Source organism: Notolepis coatsorum (assembly GCF_963971535.1).
Source record: "Notolepis coatsorum genome assembly, chromosome: 9".
Taxonomy (NCBI): Eukaryota; Metazoa; Chordata; class Actinopteri; order Aulopiformes; family Paralepididae; genus Notolepis; species Notolepis coatsorum.
In genome coordinates this window covers 152452083-152469582 of record NC_140173.1, presented here as the reverse complement: position 1 = coordinate 152469582, position 17500 = coordinate 152452083, and the positions used below count along the sequence as shown (strand labels likewise).

Genomic DNA, 17500 nt, shown 5'->3' with positions numbered 1-17500 from the left:
AGGTGGATCCACTCTATGAGTTCAGATCTCCTGGAGGTGGATCCACTCTGTGAGTTCAGATCTCCTGGAGGTGGATCCACCCTGTGAGTTCAGATCTCCTGGAGGTGGATCCACTCTGTGAGTTCAGATCTCCTGGAGGTGGATCCACCCTGTGAGTTCAGATCTCCTGGAGGTGGATCCACTCTGTGAGTTCAGATCTCCGTGGCTGTGATCTCCTGGAGGTGGATCCACCCTGTGAGTTCAGATCTCCTGGAGGTGGATCCACCCTGTGAGTTCAGATCTCCGTGGCGGTGATCTCCTGCAGGTGGATGTGGTGGGGGGCTCCTCTACCGGCGTGCAGCAGATCGTAGTCGCCGCCCCCCTCCTCCTCCCGGCTCTCCAGCTCCAGGCTGAGCTCCCGCATCACGCGCTCCAGGTCCCGGTTCCTGCGGTACATCTGGATGTAGCTCTGCTGCAGCTGCTTCTGGTAGTGGATCACCTGGGGAAGAGAAACCACACCACTGTCATCATTACTGGAGGAGAGAAACCACAATACTGTCGTTATCATTACTGGAGGAGAGAAACCACAACACTGTCGTCATTACTGGAGGAGAGAAACCACAACACTGTTGTCATTACTGGAGGAGAGAAACCACACCACTGTCATCATTACTGGAGGAGAGAAACCACAACACTGTCGTCATTACTGGAGGAGAGAAACCACAACACTGTCGTCATTACTGGAGGAGAGAAACCACAACACTGTTGTTATCATTACTCACTAGCTGAGAAACCACAACACTGTTATCATTACTGGAGAAGAGAAACCACAACACTGTCGTCATTACTGGAGAAGAGAAACCACAACACTGTTATCATTACTCACTAGCTGAGAAACCACAACACTGTTGTCATTACTGGAGAAGAGAAACCACAACACTGTTGTTATCATTACTCACTAGCTGAGAAACCACAACACTGTTGTCATTACTGGAGAAGAGAAACCACAACACTGTTATCATTACTCACAAGGTGAGAAACCACAACACTGTTATCATTACTCACAAGGTGAGAAACCACAACACTGTCATCATTACTCACTAGGTGAGAAACCACAACACTGTCATCATTACTCACTAGGTGAGAAACCACAACACTGTCATCATTACTCACTAGCTGAGAAACCACAACACTGTCATCATTACTCACTAGCTGAGAAACCACAACACTGTCATCATTACTCACTAGCTGAGAAACCACAACACTGTTGTCATTACTGGAGAAGAGAAACCACAACACTGTTGTTTATCATTACTCACTAGCTGAGAAACCACAACACTGTCGTCATTACTGGAGAAGAGAAACCACAACACTGTTTATCATTACTCACTAGCTGAGAAACCACAACACTGTCGTCATTACTGGAGAAGAGAAACCACAACACTGTTATCATTACTCACTAGCTAAGATCCAAAACACTGTTGTTGACTGTTGTGTCCTACTGTTATAGATCGTATAGCTTTACGCTCTGCTCTATTGGAACTATCCCTTTATCCATTCTAATATTGAAAAAAGAAAAGCGTTCACACGTACACACCCCTATTCACCTCCGCCTGGCCACACCCACATCTGCTCCTATATAAGCGGGGTCGTGGCCACACAATCAGCTCCTTCCCTACTTTCACCACCGAAAGTGTTTCGTATACACCACTTTGAGTTTAGTGCCAAAGTAGTTTGTTGAAGAGAAGAGGAGCTGCGTTGACATTGTATCTTTGTTTTCTCTCTCACTATTTTTCGAGAAAATAAAGCGATAATGTCTTCACCACCGGAGGGTTTAGAAGATGATGATCATTCTGACCTCCACCGGCGCTTCGCATTAGGGGCGCGCGTCGCTGAGCAATCCCCGCCGACATTGTCTCCGGCTCTGCAGCTGGATACTATGCCTCGGGAGACGGTCGGCTGTGTGAGAGCTGACGGTCCCTCTGGGCAGGTGGTGTTTTGCCCTGTTGGCCTGGGTTAACCCTTTGAAAACTGAAACACTTGTACTGCTTGTATAGCCTGTGTATATGCACAGTTATGTTTCTATGTTTTCTTGGTGGGTTAAGGGAACAACCGCCTCCTGTGTGGTTGGTTCTCTGGTGTGTTGGTAGCAGAGTCGACTCTCGGGTTGAGGCCGGGCTTGACCCCGTCTGCCCGAGAGTGTGCCCCCGCATCTTTCATGACGTCTGCCAATTGTGTCAGCCTCTCCTTTGAACCTCGGCCCCGCTGGATTGGGGGGTCGGGTTTGTGGAGGTCATGACATGGTGCACAGCATACCGAACACCCCTTCCGCCGGGATACTGTTCTCACAGTAGACCCCTTAGGCGCCTGTCTAGTCCGCAGTGCTCCAGGCACAGGTCAAGTTCTGCTCTTGGGGCCTGTTGCCTGGATTGAGGGATCAACCTCCTTGAGGGTTGTCTCCCCGGCACGCCGACTGGCCCCACAGTATTGTGGGGGGGGTGGGGGGGTGGCCTCTTGGAGAGTGCTTCAGAGCGGCGTGCCAAGGGGGGAAGGGCCTGCTCTTGATTTGGGCCCTGTCCGATACGCTGGCGATGTGGGGGGTGGTGTCACCAGGGCTGGGACCTCCTCCGCGCTCCGCTGCTACGGCCTTGCCACGGGGTTGGGTTCTTGGGGGGCTGTGACGGGGGTGTTTGCTTTCCGTCCGTTCCCTGGTGGCATGTGGGATGCGCGCCCGAGTGGTCACGGGTCCTTCTGAACGAAGGTAAGTCCCACGGTCTGCTCACCCTGTGCGTTTGAGGTGCTAAACCCTCTTCGCACAGTCGGATCCGATCTTCCTCCCGTCCTCCTCTAGGGGGGTCCGGGGGGCTCGGGTCCTCCCCGGTTCTGATGGTTGTAGGGGGCCTCAGTGGGTACATCTGTCGAGCTTTTCGCTCTGCTCAGCTCCTGTGTTCCAATAGAGCAGAGCGTAAAGCTATACGATCTATAACGTAAGGTTATTCTATAACCCTAGTTATATTAGTATAGCGAGCGCTCTGCTCTGACTCACTGAGGACCCCACGGTCTTCGCCTTCGGTGGTGAAAGACTTGGGAAGGAGCTGATTGTGTGGCCACGACCCCGCTTATATAGGAGCGGATGTGGGTGTGGCCAGGCGGAGGTGAATAGGGGTGTGTACATGTGAACGTTTTTTTCTTTTCAATATTAGAATGGATAAAGGGATAGTTCCAATAGAGCAGAGCGCTCGCTATACTCATATAACTAGGGTTATAGAATAACCTTACGTTACACAGTGTTTAAAGCATGCAGTTACTTATTTGCACCACTTGGTGTCACCGGAGGTGACCTGCCTAGACAGGTATGTAGAAGAAGCGTGAATGCAGGAAGTGAGGCTTGCATGCCATGAATAGTCAATGGATCCACTCTCTCCAGTGTCTTATTCATTGCCAGACAGACATACAGACAGCTACTGTAGCTAGAGCCCCCCCCCCCCCCCCTACTGCAACTGTGGACTAGGGTAAAACATTCGCAGATGCACTACCCTGGTAGAGCCTTGTTGATCTGCAGCGGACTATGCACAGAGCTGTCTCAAGACATACTGTAGTCGGCATGTTTTCAACAAATGTACTTGTTTTGAATTTGTGTGTGCCATTATTACTGACAAATGTAATGATTGTGAAATATTTGTATAATGAGGCTTTGGCTGTATGTGTATGTCACCCAATTTCCCCCAAGGGGATTAATAAAGCTCACCCTATCCTATTACTCACGAGGTGAGAAACCACAACACTGTCATCATTACTCACTAGGTGAGAAACCACAACACTGTCATCATTACTCACTAGGTGAGAAACCACAACACTGTCATCATTACTCACTAGGTGAGAAACCACAACACTGTTATCATTACTCACTAGCTATGATTCAAAACACTTGTAATCATTACTTTATAAAGATTATTGGTAACACTTTATAATAGCAGTTATAAGACATTTATAAGGTATTTGCTTAGCTAGTTCCATCGTCTTTGGGTTCTTGAAAAGCGCTATATAAATAAAATGTATTATTATTATTATTATTATTTGTAGATTTTGTATTTGTAGAACATTTACAAATGAGTTATACATTATTTATAAGGCATTAGTGGACAATGAACTAATCATGAACAAACTATTTATATACATTTACAACTGATTAGTACATAATTTGTAAATGTACTAGTTTAACCCTGAAAAGTGGCAATTTTTAAACTTGAACTTGAGGACTGCATACTTTTTTAGCAAACCAAAATACTATACTGTATACTTATAGCACATGCATGAGTCTGGTCTCTTTTGAAAGATAACATTCTGAAGTTTATGATACAAAATATTCACGTTTAGTGTTAATGAAATAGAGTGACATGGGTCTGAATTTGAGTTGAAATATATAATAATATTTTACAAATGTATATAAAAATGGTTTGTTCATGATTAGTTCATCATCTACAAATACCTTATAAATGTCTTATAACTGAGTGTTATTATAAAGTGTTACCAGATTATTTCTTGATGGTGTAAAGTGTCTTTATTATTTATTATGTCTGCAGTGTCTCAAGATTTTAGATTTCAGAGTGGTCTATAAAGATGTATTTAACATTTTCTTTTAAGATAATAAAGTTTGCTTATCTTAGTAAAACTTCTAGGAATGAATGTTTCATCCTCCTCCTCTCCTCTCCTCCTCCTCCACCTCCTCCTCTCCCCCTCCTCCTCCTCTCATCCTCCTCCTCCTCCCCCTCCACCTCCTCCCCCTCCACCTCCTCCTCCTCTCCCTCAACCTCCTCATCCTCTCCTCCTCCCCCTCCACCTCCTCTCCTCCCCCTCCACCTCCTCCTCCTCTCATCCTCCTCCTCCTCCCCCTCCACCTCCTCCTCCTCTCCCTCAACCTCCTCATCCTCTCCTCCTCCTCCCCCTCCACCTCCTCTCCTCCTCCTCCCCCTCCACCTCCTCCTCCTCTCATCCTCCTCCTCCTCCCCCTCCACCTCCTCCTCCTCTCCCTCAACCTCCTCATCCTCTCCTCCTCCTCCCCCTCCTCCTCCTCTCCTCCCCCTCCACCTCCTCCTCCTCTCCTCCTCCTCCACCTCCTCCTCCTCCTCCTCTCCTCCCCCTCCGCTCCTCCTCTCCTCTCCTCCTCCTCCACCTCCTCCTCCTCCTCCTCCTCCTCTCCTCCTCCTCCTCCTCCTCCTCCTCCTCCACCTCTCCTCCTCCTTGACAATCTCCTCCTCCTCTCCGCTTCCTCCTCCTTCTCCTCCTGCTCCTCACCTCCTCCTCCTTGACAACCTCCTCCTCTCCTCCTTTTCCTCCTGCTCCTCTCCTCCTCCTCCTCGACCTCTCCTCCTCCACCTTTTCCTCTCCTCTCCCCCTCCCCCCCTCCTCCTCCTCACCTTCTCCTTCTCCTCCTGCCAGATCCTCCTCTCCTCCTCAAACCCAGACAGCTGCTCCTCTCCGGTCCTCCTCTCGTACATCAGCTCAGCCTTCAGCCTCTCCACCTGGGAACCAGCGGAGAGCAGAGAGCACAGGCTGTAAACCAGAACGGATGAGCATTCTGACTGGACTCACTGCTGATTGCAATAAAGCACGGCCAGCACATCCCCGACAGGAGGGTTGTATTCCAGCTGTGAGCTGGTGACTGAGGGGTGGCTGGTGCTACATCTACGGTGCCCACCGTCCTGCCTCAGTGCCCTTGAGCAAGGCACTGAACCCCACAACTGCTCCAGGGGCGCTGCACTCTGACCTCTCATGAAATGCATTATGGGAGGACTGTGTTTAGGAGGGATATGAGGACTGTGTGTAACTAGGAGGGATATGAGGACTGTGTGTAACTAGGAGAGATATGAGGACTGTGTGTAACTAGGAGGGATATGAGGACTGTGTGTAACTAGGAGAGATATGAGGACTGTGTGTAACTAGGAGGGATATGAGGACTGTGTGTAACTAGGAGAGATATGAGGACTGTGTGTAACTAGGAGAGATATGAGGACTGTGTGTAACTAGGAGGGATATGAGGACTGTGTGTAACTAGGAGAGATATGAGGACTGTGTGTAACTAGGAGAGATATGAGGACTGTGTGTAACTAGGAGAGATATGAGGACTGTGTGTAACTAGGAGAGATATGAGGACTGTGTGTAACTAGGAGAGATATGAGGACTGTGTGTAACTAGGAGAGATATGAGGACTGTGTGTAACTAGGAGGGATATGAGGACTGTGTGTAACTAGGAGAGATATGAGGACTGTGTGTAACTAGGAGAGATATGAGGACTGTGTGTAACTAGGAGGGATATGAGGACTGTGTGTAACTAGGAGAGATATGAGGACTGTGTGTAACTAGGAGAGATATGAGGACTGTGTGTAACTAAGGGATATGAGGACTGTGTGTAACTAGGAGGGATATGAGGACTGTGTGTAACTAGGAGAGATATGAGGACTGTGTGTAACTAGGAGGGATATGAGGACTGTGTGTAACTAGGAGGGATATGAGGACTGTGTGTAACTAGGAGGGATATGAGGACTGTGTGTAACTATGAGGGATATGAGGACTGTGTGTAACTAGGAGAGATATGAGGACTGTGTGTAACTAGGGATATGAGGACTGTGTGTAACTAGGAGAGATATGAGGACTGTGTGTAACTAGGAGAGATATGAGGACTGTGTGTAACTAGGAGGGATATGAGGACTGTGTGTAACTAGGAGGGATATGAGGACTGTGTGTAACTAGGAGGGATATGAAGACTGTATGTAACTAGGAGGGATATGAGGACTGTGTGTAACTAGGAGGGATGTGAGGACTGTGTGTAACTAGGAGAGATATGAGGAATGTGTGTAACTAGGAGGGATATGAGGACTGTGTGTAACTAGGAGGGATATGAGGACTGTGTGTAACTAGGAGGGATATGAGGACTGTGTGTAACTAGGAGAGATATGAGGACTGTGTGTAACTAGGAGAGATATGAGGACTGTGTGTAACTAGGAGGGATATGAGGACTGTGTGTTGTGAAGGGCCAGATTAAACCGAATATATATATTTATTTATATATATATATTTAATTGTATTTGTATATTCTCTAATATTCCCTGATATCCCTTGTATATTCCTTGTACAATATGCATTGAATATCCATTCTAGCCTACTGAACATCCCATAATAGTCTCCATTCTACTATTGGTCGAGACCTTGGTGCCAGGCTGCCATACCCCTCAGACCCAGTTCAAACGTACCGCTCCACATGTACGAACAAGTCCTAGTTCCGCGTAGGAATCTGGCTACCGCACCACTAATGGGACTATTTGTTCATAGTGCGTATATATACTGCGCTACTAAAGTAGGACTTCCTTTTCAGTCCAGTTTCTTACCCTCCAATAGAGTCACAGACGTAAAGCCTCCCCGCGACGCCACGTGTGGGAGTAAGGCCAAGTTCGCCTACCATCGGTATTGAGACATCGTGTATATTAATATTTGAATAGTCATATTTGGCACTATATCGTCGAGTTGGACGTAGTCTATTAAGCTAATAATAGTCTGTTAATATATAGTGCTTCGTGCGGTGAGAATACTACCGTAGTCAGTACCCCATCGTTTCGGGCAGAGAACTGGCTGCTTACCCAGGGTGGTTGACCCCATGTGAAGCTGCACCCGAGGAGCCCCAGAGCCGACAAGCGAGTGGACCTGTATACCGGATTATTCTACCGACGACAGCCCGCCTTCCCAGGCACGGATTATGCTTTGTATACTTTGATTATTCCATGGATAAAGACCCCCGACACTGCCGTGTGTTGGAACCCCCCCCCCTGGAGAGGACGCAAGGTGAGGAGACGCTCTGCAAGACGAGGTCGCTTCACGTCTCTCCCCCGTGGACCGGAGAGAGCCGGCCCACAAAGAGTCCACCTGCTTTCATCTGTGGTCCAAGGATCGCCGGCGCATTGAACGGCACTACAGTGGGTTCACCTGGGATACCCTTGGCCGGACGAGGCAGCCGGATTCTACCCCCCCCCCCCCTCCTACTCCTGTCGGCTTACAAGCGACCGGATTAACCCCCCCTTAGTGTATCTAGTATATAATCATTAAAGTATCATTGCTGTTATTCCTTAACTATTCCAGGTCGTATATTTACCACCTGCGCCATCAGAGATTGGACATTCTCTATTGATATACCGACAAATACTCTTTGCCATAAAAGTGCATACTATTTCAATTCATAAATGTAATTAAGTGATTAAGTGCTTGCTCTACACACCATTGCTGTGTAGTAATAAACGCATACTTCGACTTCGTACATTTGTGTTGGATCCGTTTCATCTACGTGAGAGTGTTTATGATAATATATTTATGCCGTGTACTGGGTGGCCGAATATTAAGTACAAAGGTAGTGGTAGTAAGTATCATATCTAGTAATACAGTCAGGGAATTGTACCCCTCAGTTACAATTGGTCCTTCGAGCCGGAGGGTAATCAGTGTAATATTAATATAGTGTTATTAATATTGAAATGGCCTATGATGAACACTCCACGAAACGATCCTCCTAACCAACGCCCGCAGCGCGAACGACGGCTCCCTCAGTACTTAGAGGCCTACGCTGTCAGTCAACAACCTAGTCTTCTACTAACAGTAAACGCGGTAAAACTAGAAAGTAAAAGTATGTCTAACCCCAACGCCCAGACTACCCCGACCATAGAGGCCCCTACGGGCTCTAATGTAACTGACCTAGTTCACGGTGGGGACCAGTGGGAACCAGACATGACTTCACACCCCGCCAGTACTGAAGAAGTAGTCCCCGATGAGTCCCGGGAGGAATACAACGCTACCGAGAGAGAACTCGGCACGGAAGAAGACGGGGAGAGCACCGTGGAGATAGAGCTCCAAGGCTCCGCAAGGAGTACCCCGAGGGAAGGCTCCCCTATACAACCGCCTTCTCCCAGCGAGGCAGAGAGGACCCTACAGCAGGCCTTCCTCATCAGCCTGAACGCCGCTGCTGAACGCGACCGACTGCAGATCCAGCAGCGAAGCGAACACGAGCAGATACGTCTAGAAATAAGACGCATTCAGATGGAAGAGAATGTGGCCCGAGAACGAGCCGGTGCTCAACGGGACGCAGCGCGCGACAGACAGCAGTCGCAACTAATAGAACAGCTGATCTATTAGGCATGAACTTTACGCCAACTCAAATGTGGAAAGGATTCTGGAGAAGCTGCCGCCCGCTCGTCAGGAGCGCTTTAGGCAGCAGAGGGACCACAGAGACCCGAATGGCCCCGAACCGAACCTCCTCGATCTAGCAGACTTCCTGGCGAGAGAAGTCAGCAGCCTACGGCTAGATACATTCGGACGGAGCACCCCTGGCTCCAGAGAAGGAACCAGACGACTAAATGATGGAAGAAGATCGGTGACTGTGATGCACCAATCGGAGTCAGTACCGAGCAGCAGGAGCCACAGTACCCCCTCCAGAACGGAGAAGTGGAAGATAGTGTGCCCCTACTGTGAGAAAGAACACTGGCTAGCGCAATGTGACTCCTTCCCCAAGCTGAACGCGGAGGAAGCAGGTCAATGGATAAAGTCCAACAAGCGCTGTTTTCGCTGTGCGCGCTCACACATGGCAGCCGAATGCCGCTTAAAGAAAAGGTGCACCAAGTGCGATGGAGCCCATCTGGACATACTTCACGACAGTAACAGACGGCGCCCTTCACCTGCACCATCCAGCCGCAAAGCGAGCGTCATGTACATCGATCCCGCCAGCAGCAGTGGAGCCCGAGTACTCCTAAAAGTAGTGCGTGTGACACTAAGCTACCAGAATAAAGTCCTGGACACTTACGCCGTCCTCGATGACGGGTCAGAGAAGACCCTGCTACTCGCCTCCGCTGCGGCCCAGCTAGGGCTGCGGGGAAGCGAAACCAAAATGACAATTCGGACAATAAGACGAGATTTGAAGACGATAAAGGGCGAGAATGTCTCATTCTCTATCGCAGCAAGCGGCCAGCCTGAGCGACGGTACCAGATTACAGACGCTTTCACCAGCCAAGAAATAGGACTGTCGCGGTACACATACCCCGTCGCCAAGCTGATGGAGAAATATGCACATCTGCGCAAGTTACCGATCCCGCTCATAGACAATGCTATGCCGACCCTGTTGATAGGCTCCGACCATGCAGACCTCATTGTCCCGATAGACCGGGTTCATACCGGACCCCGAGGCTGTCCTGCAGCAGTCGAGACCCGTTTGGGATGGACTCTCCAAGGCCCGCTCGCCAAATCTCTCAACCGAAGTACAGCCACTAGATGTCTCCACTCCCGAGTCACAGAGGGAGAAACCGCACTCCTGCAACACGTAGAGCGGCTATGGACCTTGGAACAAATGCCCTTTAAGAACGGAAAGAAAGACATTCGCTCTAAAGATGACATTTACGCCATTCACCTCCTCGAGACAGGGACCAAGAGAGTCCCGGTCAACGGCGTGTTGAGATACGCCACGCCACTCCTGCGGCGAGAAGGAATGCCTACTTTCCACGCCAAGACAGACGCCACAGAACGGTACCTGCTGAACACGGAGCGGCGCTTAGCCAAGAACCCCGCCCAAGAGAGTGTATACCGCGCTGAGATTGAGAAGCTCATCACAGCGGGACACGTCACAAAGATGGACATTAAAGAGGCTGACCAGACCACTGAATCGTGGTACGTGCCCCACCACAAGGTCCATCACAACGGTAAAGACCGCATAGTATTTAACTGCAGCTACCAGATCGGATCCCAAAATCTGAATAAAGAGTTACTGCCCGGTCCCACACTCGGCCCCTCCCTACTCGGCGTTCTACTCCGCTTCCGCCAGGAAAAGGTGGCCATCAGTGGGGACATTAAAGGAATGTTCCTGCAGGTGAGATTAGTAGAGGCGGACAAGCCCCTGTTACGGTTCCTATGGAGAGAGAAGCCAGGAGATGAGCACCCAGCCATCTACCAATGGGAAGTCCTCCCCTTCGGAACGACGTGCAGCCCCTGCTGTGCTACATTTGCACTACAGAAACATGTAGCAGAGGACCCAGCAGCGGACGAAGAGGTCCGACACAGCGTAAAGAACAGCTTCTACGTAGACAACTGTCTACAAAGCCTTTCAACCCAAGAAGAAGCCGAGGCTCTCCTGATTAAACTCCGCGCCTCATTGATCAAAGGCGGCTTTGATCTCAGGCAGTGGGCCAGCAGCGATCTGCAAGTACTGCGCAGCCTCTCCTCCGAGGACAAGGCAGCCAGCAGCGAGACCTGGATGGCTACAATCCCGGGAGAAGCCCAGGAGATGACCCTGGGATTGGTGTGGCGATTCAAAACAGATTCGCTTCACTACAGACACAAGCCCCTGACTACGGAGCAGGGAAGGCCGGCGGCGGCGCCGACCACCAGACGGAGTGTGTACACAACACTCGCCCGACAATATGACCCGCTAGGATGTATTCTACCGTACACCACCAGGGCAAAAATGATTGTACGAGCATTGTGGGACAAGGACCAGGGCTGGGACGACCCCATTCCCGCACACCTTGCATCCACCTGGAGAGAGTGGGAGATGGAGCTCCACTCACTCCCAGGCGTTAATATGCGCCGAAGCTACTTCCCACCCACGGTGAGGCCAGAGACATGTAAAATGGACTTACACGTCTTCAGTGACGCCTCAGAGGTCGCATACGGATCAGTAGCCTACTTGCGGGCCCAAGACCAGGGGGGAGAGATCTACACAGCATTTGTCCTCGCCCGCTCGAGAATAGCCCCACGCAAGCAACAATCTATCCCACGTCTAGAGCTCTGCGCAGCCCTAGCCGGAGCGCACCTAGCCACGCTCATCCAACGTGAGCTCACCATACCGGTGTCTAGAACAATCCTGTGGTCAGATTCCACGACGGTACTCGCCTGGATCAAATCGGACTCATGCAAGTACAAAGTCTTCGTGGGAGTCAGAGTCACCGAGATTCAAGACTTAACCGAAGAGTTAACCGGAGAAACAGAGTGGCGCTACGTTGATACAAAACAGAACCCAGCTGACGTCATCACCCGGGGGATGCCCCTGGATGACCTCACCCGTCGCAATGTCTACAGTGACGGCCCCGCATTCCTAAGACTCCCGGAAGGACAGTGGCCCATGCCTATCCCGAGGGAAGCAAGTCCAGAGGAGGTGGAAAATAAGAAGTCTGTGTTCTGTGGATTGAGCACCGTAGCCTCCACCGACCCTAACATAGACGATTGCACGTCCATAGAGAGTGCACAACAAAGAACATTCCTGCGGTACCACCCGGAGTGCAAGTCCCCCGCTGATATGTCAGCAGCTAACTACGAGGAAGCAGAATTGCTTCTACTGCAGCGAGCCCAGAGAGACTCGTTCCCCGATGAATTGGCCTGTCTACAGGGAGGAAAGCCCGTCCCTTCCGACAGCAGATTAATTCATCTGGCCCCCGAGAGCGACGCTCATACCCTCATCAGAGTGGGTGGTCGCCTACGCAGAGCCCCCAATCTACCGGATATCGACCCAGTTACCCCCAACACACTCCTGATGGGGCGGCTAGATCCTGCATTACCCCAGACAATGTACCGGCCTGAAGAAGCAAACGGCCGACGAATGTGGAGGTACAGCCAAGTATTAGCCGACAAGTTTTGGAACAGTTTCCTACTGCACTACCTACCGTCTCTACAGACCCGCCAGAAGTGGGTAAAGGAGAGAGACAATTTGACAGAAGGAACAGTCGTCATGATTATTGATCAATCACTGCCCAGAGCTATGTGGCCGGCCGGCCGCGTAAGCAAAGTGATCACCGGTGCCGACGGCAAGGTCCGAGCAGCTGAAGTGCTCGTCCAGGGTCGCACTTACACCCGTCCCGTGGCGAGGCTCATAGAACTGCCTCGACTCCCAGACACAATCGATGATGACCATGACCCTACAACCCTATGACTTTGTGAAGTTGACTGACCCCTACAGCAAACCCTTATGTGTAAATAGACAACGCGATTAATCTGTCTCTGTTTAACTGATTAGGTCTGGGACCAATCAGGGGGTGGCTGTTGTGAAGGGCCAGATTAAACCAAATATATATATATTTATTTATATATATATATTTAATTGTATTTGTATATTCTCTAATATTCCCTGATATCCCTTGTATATTCCTTGTACAATATGCATTGAATATCCATTCTAGCCTACTGAACATCCCATAATAGTCTCCATTCTACTATTGGTCGAGACCTTGGTGCCAGGCTGCCATACCCCTCAGACCCAGTTCAAACGTACCGCTCCACATGTACGAACAAGTCCTAGTTCCGCGTAGGAATCTGGCTACCGCACCACTAATGGGACTATTTGTTCATAGTGCGTATATATACTGCGCTACTAAAGTAGGACTTCCTTTTCAGTCCAGTTTCTTACCCTCCAATAGAGTCACAGACGTAAAGCCTCCCCGCGACGCCACGTGTGGGAGTAAGGCCAAGTTCGCCTACCATCGGTATTGAGACATCGTGTATATTAATATTTGAATAGTCATATTTGGCACTATATCGTCGAGTTGGACGTAGTCTATTAAGCTAATAATAGTCTGTTAATATATAGTGCTTCGTGCGGTGAGAATACTACCGTAGTCAGTACCCCATCGTTTCGGGCAGAGAACTGGCTGCTTACCCAGGGTGGTTGACCCCATGTGAAGCTGCACCCGAGGAGCCCCAGAGCCGACGAGCGAGTGGACCTGTATACCGGATTATTCTACCGACGACAGCCCGCCTTCCCAGGCACGGATTATGCTTTGTATACTTTGATTATTCCATGGATAAAGACCCCCGACACTGCCGTGTGTTGGAACCCCCCCCCCTGGAGAGGACGCAAGGTGAGGAGACGCTCTGCAAGACGAGGTCGCTTCACGTCTCTCCCCCGTGGACCGGAGAGAGCCGGCCCACAAAGAGTCCACCTGCTTTCATCTGTGGTCCAAGGATCGCCGGCGCATTGAACGGCACTACAGTGGGTTCACCTGGGATACCCTTGGCCGGACGAGGCAGCCGGATTCTACCCCCCCCCCTCCTACTCCTGTCGGCTTACAAGCGACCGGATTAACCCCCCCTTAGTGTATCTAGCATATAATCATTAAAGTATCATTGCTGTTATTCCTTAACTATTCCAGGTCGTATATTTACCACCTGCGCCATCAGAGATTGGACATTCTCTATTGATATACCGACGAATACTCTTTGCCATAAAAGTGCATACTATTTCAATTCATAAATGTAATTAAGTGATTAAGTGCTTGCTCTACACACCATTGCTGTGTAGTAATAAACGCATACTTCGACTTCGTACATTTGTGTTGGATCCGTTTCATCTACGTGAGAGTGTTTATGATAATATATTTATGCCGTGTACTGGGTGGCCGAATATTAAGTACAAAGGTAGTGGTAGTAAGTATCATATCTAGTAATACAGTCAGGGAATTGTACCCCTCAGTTACACTGTGTGTAACTAGGAGAGATATGAGGACTGTGTAACTAGGAGAGATATGAGGACTGTGTGTAACTAGGAGGGATATGAGGACTGTGTGTAACTAGGAGAGATATGAGGACTGTGTGTAACTAGGAGGGATATGGACTGTGTGTAACTAGGAGAGATATGAGGACTGTGTGTAACTAGGAGGGATATGAGGACTGTGTGTAACTAGGAGAGATATGAGGACTGTGTGTAACTAGGAGAGATATGAGGACTGTGTGTAACTAGGAGGGATATGAGGACTGTGTGTAACTAGGAGAGATATGAGGACTGTGTGTAACTAGGAGAGATATGAGGACTGTGTGTAACTAGGAGAGATATGAGGACTGTGTGTAACTAGGAGGGATATGAGGACTGTGTGTAACTAGGAGAGATATGAGGACTGTGTGTAACTAGGAGGGATATGAGGACTGTGTGTAACTAGGAGAGATATGAGGACTGTGTGTAACTAGGAGGGATATGAGGACTGTGTGTAACTAGGAGAGATATGAGGACTGTGTGTAACTAGGAGAGATATGAGGACTGTGTGTAACTAGGAGGGATATGAGGACTGTGTGTCACTAGGAGAGATATGAGGACTGTGTGTAACTAGGAGAGATATGAGGACTGTGTGTAACTAGGAGAGATATGAGGACTGTGTGTAACTAGGAGGGATATGAGGACTGTGTGTAACTAGGAGAGATATGAGGACTGTGTGTAACTAGGAGGGATATGAGGACTGTGTGTCACTAGGAGAGATATGAGGACTGTGTGTAACTAGGAGAGATATGAGGACTGTGTGTAACTAGGAGGGACTCTGTGCACTTTAGATTCTCTACGCACAGCGCTGCGCCTTGCGTTTGAGAGCAAGAAAAAAGCGTCTGATTTGATCACAGCCTCATGCTGCTGTCGCGTTGGCTAACGTTGGCCGTCGGCTTTCGTACCGACTCCCGATCGTGAAGCAAACTTTCCCCTCTGGGGTCGTGATGATTCTCTACTCTACTATATAAACTGCCAGGGAGGTAAAGACCAGGGGTGTAAAAAGTTCCCAGAAATTATACTTAAGTGAAAGTATGGGTACCGTCTCAAAATCGTACTCAAGTAAAAGTCAGAGTATCTGCAATCAACACTATGAATTGAAAATGGGGCACCCTGATGTAAACAAGACGAAAGTCTCTCTCTGGTCTGCATCCCCTTAACAATTGTGTGTATTGAGCCGTACTGTATTGTACCCATTCTGCAATCTGTTAAATAAAGTTTTCAATAAATCAATCATTCATTCATTCATGGCTAAAAACACACTTGAGTAAAAGTAAAAAAGTTTCTACTTTTAAATGTACTTAAGTACTAAAATGTTAAAGTAAAAACTTTTTTTCTAACTCTATTCTTCTGATAGCAGGTGTTTAATCAAAGATCCCCGCTTTCTAGTCTAGGCTGTTTTTAAATAAAGTGCGGCAGCAGGATTAATAACGTTACAGGATTAATAACGTTACAGGATTAATAACGTTACAGGATTAATAACGTTAACGTTAGCTCGGCCAGAGAAAACAAATATACTAATTAAAATAGTTGGACCTGCGAGATTTGTACTTTGTAGGTCTGCACTTTAAATGTAAGGAGTAAAAAGTACGTTATTTTCCTCTGAAATGTAATTGAGTAAAAGTACAAGTATACAAACCTAATAATACTCGAGTAAAGTACAAATCCCCCAAAAACAGTACTTAAGTATTGTAACGAAGTACAATTACTCAAGTACTTTCCACCCCTGGTAAAGACCCACATGTCTCTCTCTCTCTCTCTCTCTCTCTCTCTCTCTCTCTCTCTCTCTCTCCCTCCTCCCCCCCCCCCTCTCTCTCTCTCTCTCTCCCCCCCCCTCTCTCTCCCCCCCCCCCCCTCTCTCCCCCCCCTCACCTGGTGGCTGAAGCCCAGTAGGGTCTCTGCGTTCTGCCTCTCTCTCTTGGCCTCGTCGCTCTCCCCTCCCCAGGCCAGACAACTCTCCTCCGTGTCCCGGTACCCCGTCCTGCCCTGCGGCGCGAGGCTCGGACACCGGGTCTTAACGGCCACCGGGGGGCACTGGTTCCCGGGCAGCAGCGCCGCCGCCTCAGCGCGCAGGCGGGCCGACTCTGCGTCCAGACGGCCCACCTTCTCGCGGAGCAGCTGGGCCTCGCCGCGCCGCCGCTGCAGCTCGTTCTCGCACACCTCCAGCTCCAGGGCGCGGGTGCGCGCGGCCGCCTGGGCCTCGTGGGCGCGCGCCTGGCCGGCCTGCGCCTCGGAGCGCGCCTCCCGCAGCCGCGCCCTCAGCGTCACCACGTCACCGGCCTTCTGGCTCAACTCGGACCGCAGCTCCTTCTGCTGCTGCCGGAGCAGAGAGATCTCACCGGACTTCTGACTCACCTGAGGGGGGGGGGGGGGGGGGAGGGGGGAGGGGGAGGGAGGGGGGGGGAGAGGGGGAGGGAGAGGGGAGAGGGGGAGTGGGGGGGGGAGAGACAGACAGAGACAGAGAGAGAGACAGACAGAGAGAGAGACTAAAATCGGTGGAATAAAGAAGAATAATAACTAGACAATTCCGCGCGGGGGAAATTGTGAAAGTGTGGGTGACGCCTGTGCACCGCCGGCCAACGGGAGAGGGTCTCTATGACAAACAAAAAAAAATATTAAAATGACGACTCAGAAATGAGACTTTTCCGAGTTTTTAAAAATGTTCTGACTTTTCCGAGTTTTTGAAATTTTTGGACTTTTCCGAGTTTTAGAAAATGTTCTGACTTTTCAGATTTTTTTGGTTTTTCCGAGTTTTTAAAAATTTTCTGACTTTTCCGAGTTTTTGAAATTTTTTTGACTTTTCCGAGTTTTTGAATTTTTTCTGACTTTTTCGAGTTTTTGAAATTTTTCTGACTTTTCAGAGTTTTTAAAATTTTTCGTATTTTTCCGGGTTTTAAATTTTTTTCAGACTTTTCCGAGTTTTTGAAATTTTTAGGACTTTTCCGAGTTTTTGACATTTTTCGGGACTAAGGGTGTGTGGCC

The 17500-nt window shown here is 49.4% G+C and overlaps 1 protein-coding gene across 1 annotated transcript in view; it reads right to left on the bottom strand.

Annotated features, from left to right (window-relative positions):
• Window positions 1-274: 274 nt before the first annotated feature.
• LOC311234833 (leucine zipper putative tumor suppressor 2 homolog) overlaps window positions 275-17500 on the bottom strand; it is a gene marked incomplete at both ends in the record, with an annotated part of 38758 nt that continues 21532 nt past the window's right edge. The window contains 3 exons of the mRNA XM_084322076.1: window positions 275-478; window positions 5397-5501; window positions 16391-16873. Coding sequence (XP_084178202.1) covers window positions 275-478; window positions 5397-5501; window positions 16391-16873 — 792 coding nt within the window. The remainder of the gene's footprint in view (window positions 479-5396; window positions 5502-16390; window positions 16874-17500) is intronic.